Source organism: Vigna umbellata, chromosome 2 (genome assembly GCF_029865625.1).
Source record: "Vigna umbellata cultivar VRB3 chromosome 2, Vumbellata_1.0, whole genome shotgun sequence".
NCBI classification, from domain to species: Eukaryota; Viridiplantae; Streptophyta; class Magnoliopsida; order Fabales; family Fabaceae; genus Vigna; species Vigna umbellata.
In genome coordinates this window covers 50501006-50507579 of record NC_142166.1, presented here as the reverse complement: position 1 = coordinate 50507579, position 6574 = coordinate 50501006, and the positions used below count along the sequence as shown (strand labels likewise).

At 32.8% G+C, this 6574-nt stretch overlaps 1 protein-coding gene across 1 annotated transcript; it reads left to right on the top strand.

Moving 5' to 3' along the window:
* The first annotated feature begins 738 nt into the window (after window positions 1-738).
* On the top strand, window positions 739-6040 carry LOC124842929 (uncharacterized). Its single transcript, XM_047319543.2, has 7 exons — window positions 739-1216; window positions 1311-1453; window positions 2795-3066; window positions 3172-3326; window positions 3579-3841; window positions 4152-4214; window positions 5579-6040. The coding sequence occupies exons 1-7, from the start codon at window positions 964-966 to the stop codon at window positions 5822-5824; spliced, it is 1395 nt and encodes a 464-aa protein (XP_047175499.1). The 5' UTR covers window positions 739-963; the 3' UTR covers window positions 5825-6040.
* Window positions 6041-6574: the final 534 nt, after the last annotated feature.

Sequence of the window (6574 nt, the reverse complement as noted above, 5' to 3'; positions counted from 1 at the left end):
TTATATGCAAGTATAAAAAATTGAGTATAATTTATTTTAATTGAATTGTATCAAACTCGTATAAGATTCATCATTTTAGAAATTGAACTGATTTATCATTAATATGACTTATAACACGATGGAATTTCCTAATTGTTAAATAAAATCATTTTATAATAAATTTTGGTAAGAGTTTGATGCAGTTTAATTAAATGTATTAGTCCCAAAAAAATTTCTTGTTTTTAAAACTTTTCTGATTGTAGATTTTGCATTCTAAATCATTTAATATTTTTAAAGTCTTTAGTTAATCTAAAATTTTTCTATACATGCATAACTTAATCTAATAAACCCTAAAGTCTTTAATTGTTACATTTTCAATGTTTATATTCAAACAATTATTATCTTCAGTTAACTATTTGGCTCTAATAGATATACAAAATTATTTTATCTCTGCTATTAAAAAAAAATCAATTTTTCAGAGATTAAAATATATTAAAAATGATATGCGTGAAACTACAAAGCATAAGAATTTTTATTTATAAGAAAATATTTCCAAATACAGAAATAAATTTAATTTTTTTGGGTAAACGTAATTTATTTAATGAATATTTGTTCTAACTACAATTTATAGGACTAAAACAAGATTAGACTTTTATTTTATTTCTATCATTCTTAGTATATAAGATTGAAGTATTTTGATTCTAAATCTAAATTGATTTGGGCTTGTTGCGAGATATAAGCCCATTCTGAAGGGGTTTGAGTTTAGCCCGTACATTTCTTCGCCCCCATCACGGCGAGAAGATTAAGACAGTCTATCAGTTCAGTTTAACTGTGATCTGGAAGTAGAAGAGAGAAGTCCTCGTGATTCCTAAACCAGGTTGCGACCAAGTTTGCAATCGTACCTCGAATCAATCGACACCGAGCGTAAACCCTAGAATCAGAAATACAATGGGAATTTAAAGATTGCAAAAGTTGGGAAGAACAATGGCGAAGCATTCCGTGGCAATGGCGAAGAAGCGGTGGCCGATAATTTTGGCAGCATTTTTGTCCGTATCGACGGTGACAGTGCTCTTAATGAGAGCTACCAACTCCGATTCCTGCAACGTCAATAGTCTTAATCTTGCACAGGATAAACAGATTCGTTCATCCGTCCAAGTTGGAAATGCAGCTTCGAGTCCCCTAAATTTCATGAAGTCGAAGCTAGTTCTCATGGTATCACATGAGCTATCTCTTTCAGGTTCTTTGTCACGTGCAAAACTGAGTCTCGTTTTTCTATTTCTTTTTTAATTTTTCGTTGTGAGATGAAAAAAATGGACTGGATTCACTTACAGGCGGGCCTTTATTGATGATGGAGTTGGCGTTTCTGTTGAGAGGCGTTGGTTCTGAAGTTGTTTGGATCACCAACCGTAAACCGGTGGAACCTGATGAGGTCATTTACAGTTTGGAAAATAAATTGTTGGACAGAGGAGTGCAGGTGATTTACTTTCCCTTTTAGTGGTGTTATTTTGGTGACAATGGTGTATGTATCATTAGGTGTGACCTCATGTCATGGAACTGAAGGTAGAAAAGGGTAGTGTCATAGAAAATCATTGTGTGATTCATTGAATTAGATTGTTGTACAAATCAATACAACATGCATTTACATGATGGGGGAAATGAGTATCATGCAAACTAATATGCAACACCAAATAAATGGGATGAACTTGATAACTACCCTAAATGCATACACCTACTACAAGAGATTCAGGGATTCACTTACCTAGGCTCAAACTCAACTAAACCATGTGTATTATATGATTCAAAAACATGTGTATAGTATACTATACAGTCACGTAGCTCCATGGGGAGCCAGAGCGATTGCTCAATATGTAATTCAGTTACTGGTTGTAACTATATGTCCCTCTCCCCTTGGTCTGTTCAAGTTAAACTTTAATTGATAATATTCTACTATTTTTCTATTTACATTTAATTCGTAGCAATTTAAAAAACTGTAATTGAAAGTCCTTCGAGGTGAGTGTGTGTGTGTCTCTCTATATATATGTGTGTATATGTATGCATATATGTATGTATGTATAGACGCACACACAGATATTGTAAATTTATGTGTGCGGATAACAAATATATAGTGAAATTAAGTTGAAATATGTTTTTGTTCCCCTAAGTTTTTCTTGATTTTGGTTTTGGTCCCTATATTTTTGAAAGATTTCTTTTTGATCCCTATAATTTCATTTTGTTTGGATTTTGGTCGCTATAGTTTATTGAAATTTGTTTTGATAGTTGTCTCTTGAAGTGTATGGATGGTGGCCTGTTGCTGCACCACTAGTAGCAGAGATCAAATCCTAAATGGAATGGAATCACAGGAAGCAAAAAACCATTTTTAAAACACACACACACCCCACACACATATAGATATATCTATATCTATATGTGTATACATCTATATATGTACAAAAAAACAAAATCAAGGTAAACTATAGGAGCAAGCATGTATTTAAACTACAAAAGTACATGTAATTAATCTACTATTCCTATTAACCTTATAACTGGCTATAGACATATATCCACTAGAGATTCTAGAACTTGTATATGCTATTGTAAACTTGTTCAAATATCTTTACACAATTTCAATTTAGCATTTATTTCTTCAAAAATTTGATAAAGAGAGGACTTTTTCTGCACCCGTTTCTTCTGTTCTTGAATTGATTGAGTTTGTTATTAGTTCTGACATGTAATAAATGTCTAGACCAGCATTTTGTATCCATGTGTCATTGGACTTCTAAGTGCATCCTTTATTTACATGTTTGACTCCTCTTAGGTCTTCTCTGCCAAAGGTGAAAAGGCTATAGATACAGCTCTTAAAGCAGATATAGTCATTCTAAACACGGCTGTGGCTGGGAAGTGGCTGGATGCCGTTCTCAAGGAAAAAGTTGCACGGGTGCTTCCAAAGGTTTTATGGTGGATTCATGAAATGCGAGGGCATTATTTCGACGGGGAATATGTTAAGCACCTCCCTTTTGTTGCAGGTGTCATGATTGATTCACATACAACTGCAGAATACTGGAAGAATAGGACTAAGGAGCGTTTAAAGTATGCTTCTGACATCATTTGATAGCTCTTTACTGCTACCTGTTCTGTGTTGGTGATATAATTTGAGTCAAGTTTCTAACTCTACGCTTTGATCCATCTTTATAGGATTAACATGCCTGAAACCTTTGTTGTACATCTTGGAAATAGCAAGGAGCTTATGGAAGTTGCAGAAGATAGTGTAGCAAAGAGGGTTCTACGTGAGCATGTTCGTGAATCTCTTGGAGTGAGAAATGATGATCTACTTTTTGCCATCATAAATAGTATGATTTCTCTCCTTAATGATCATTACCAGTATTCATTTTAGTTCATTGGACTAGTTTTGTTAGCAAGGTATGTTACCCAGTTAACATCTTGTTTATTGTAATTTGTAGTTTAACTTTTTTTTTGTTCTGTGCACTAATTTAATCCTTCGCTATTCATTGTACATACACACACACACACACACACTTGTATTAATGTTGATAATCTTTTTACCAGTCTACAATCTGAGTCCTAGGGTGATATTATTGCAGGTGTTTCTCGTGGTAAAGGGCAGAATCTATTTCTTCAAGCCTTTTATGAAAGTTTGCAACTTATCCAGGAGAAGAAACTCCAGTTGCCATCTTTGCATGCTGTAGTAGTGGGGAGTGATTTTAGTGGTCAGACAAAGTTTGAAATGGAACTGCGCAAATTTGTTATTGAGAACAAGATTCAGGACCGTGTTCACTTTGTGAACAAAACCTTGGCTGTGGCTCCATACCTGGCTTCTATTGATGTTCTTGTTCAAAATTCTCAGGTATCCACTGATGTATACTCTGTTGAGTTGATTATGAAACGAATATATATTGCATTCTGTTGTTTTGAAAAATGGAAGTAGCAATATAACTGCAAAAGGATAGTAAAAATATAGATTAATGGTAAAAATCCTTAATTTTGTAATCTTTCTGCTCATAGCAAGATTCTTATTCATTCATCGATCTATTTTTTACTCCCATAACATATCAAGTCAAAGTTCAGTAAGGGACTTGAAGCTTTTATTTGTAGTGTTTATGTTCTGTACTTTGGCTTTTAGGATACATTAATTAATGTGCTTCTCTTCATATCAGGGACGGGGAGAATGTTTTGGAAGGATAACCATTGAAGCAATGGCATTTCGCCTGCCTGTACTGGTATTTGTTTTAGTACATACTATAGTGGCCTTGTCAATATGACCTTTCCAGTTATATGTGTCTAGTTCTGTACTCTTCATTCAGTTTTATATGATACTTTTGTTAGTTTGTTTATTCACTTGTCTGAAATCTCTTCTATATTCTTAGAAATTAAGCCTAACTTGATCACAGAAAATCAGTTTATAGAATAAGGCATGCACCCTTTTTTTTATATACTATAATTTGTTATACCTCTAGTCAATAAGGGATCATAACACACCGTTCTTAACCTTATAAAGTTAGAGTTACACTCACTTGTATATTATAATTTGATCATATCTTTGACAAATGTGAGGAAAAAGCATTTTAAGAGATCTTAACTAGCTTACAACTAAAGCTTAGGGAAAGAGAAAAAAGAAACCCCTAAGATGCTAGGTTACATATAGATACAACACAAAACAGCTTTCTGCTCAATCCTAACATTAGAAAAAATTATGGGGATAACTTATGCTAACAAAAGTTTCACCCTTTGCACTGTTCAACTGAATTTGTCAACCTTTGTCACTTCATTACTTCCAATTTGCTAAATCTTCTACCTCCACCTTTTAGTTATCGAAATTGCTTGAAGGTAGGCTTCTGTGGTCATTGAAATCGGGGAGAATTATATTTTAGTTTATGGCTTTATACAAGTAATTTTTATCAAGAAAGTGATATTTACTCAAATAGGAAGCTGGTATACTGCCAGTGCTGGGCTAACGTGTACTGTCACTGTTGTTTGCAGTCAGAGGTAGCTTTTGTTCGTAGTCAACTGCTGGTGATTTCAATTAGAGCACGAGAAATTTTAATTGTTTCACGATATTGATGTTTAGTTATGCTTTTTATTTTAAATTTATTATCACGTGTATAGTAAAATGTTTGTGATCAATTACAACTTACAAGCAAGAAAAAAAAATGGTGGACTCAAATATAAGTAAATATGAACTAGTTTCATTCTATTTAATGATATATGAATCCATGAATATCCTCTAATCTATTGGGATGTTATTTGTAATGCTCTTTTTTATTCTTGATATCATTTCAATGAAGAGTACTTTAAGAAAAAAAAATTTCTTTGGATGTAATTAGTAAAATTAAACAATGTTAATTAACTTTCTTAATTAGTGCAAACATTAGTTAAGTTTGCTTGTATTTTCGATCGGAGAGGATTTACTTTTGCCTTCCAACTGTTTCAACTTGCTTACTGCAGTTTGGGAATCTATACAGTTGCAAACTTGTGTGTGCTCGTATAGTTGTTGTTTTCTTTTATTTTTGCAAACGTGTATGTGCTTGTCTATTTTTGTTATCTTTCTTTTGGTAACATGTTTGTTCATTAAAAACTTTTCCAGGGAACTGCAGCTGGAGGCACGATGGAGATTGTGGTGAATGGGACAACCGGTTTGCTGCATCCTGCTGGAAGAGAAGGCGTGACACCTCTGGCAAAGAACATTGTGAAATTGGCAACTCATGTTGAGAAGAGGCTGACCATGGGAAAGAAAGGATATGAGAGGGTGAAAGAGAGGTTTATGGAGCACCATATGTCGCAGAGAATTGCATTGGTTCTGAAGGAAGTTTTACGGAAGGCTAAGCAATAGACATTAAATTAACCCACGTTAGGTAATTATCTGTTAAATTGTATATTGATTCCACAGGAAAACGAGATCGGTTCGGTGAGAATGATTGTATATCCAAATGTTCTTTAATACCATACGAATGTGAGGAAGTCTCTTGCACTCTTTTGGACACGCACTCGTTTATTGTTAGTTGAAATCAATGTAAAATGGGTTGAATGAAGTGGCTATTACTCTTTATTTAGGGAGTTTAACATCAATTTAAACTAATTAGAATTGTCTTTTATCTAACGAAAAATTAGAGTTTATTGGAAATACTGCACATCTAATAGTAGTACTTATCTGTCTTACCAGAGCATCCAAGCAAATACTATGCTAAAACTCAATTAGGTTTAGGTTGGTACATATATTTTTTTTATGGTGCCGACTTTATGGTAGGATCAGCTTTATAATAATGAGCTCGTAGTATGTAGAAATACATATATATATATATATATATATATATATATATATATATATATATATATATATATATATATATGACATCATAGTAAAATGATAGGTGTAAAATTGAAAATAATTAGAAATTTTTTAATGACAATAAAAAGTAATATCAAGTTAAAGATATAATATACTAAAAGTGTTTATACTATTGTAAATTTTTAAAATATGTTTTTTTTATAAATACCTTTGAAGTCACGTTCAAATTCTATTTGCTGATAAAAAAACATTCGATATGTATCATTCATTATCTATGTAGGTGAAAAAAAAGGA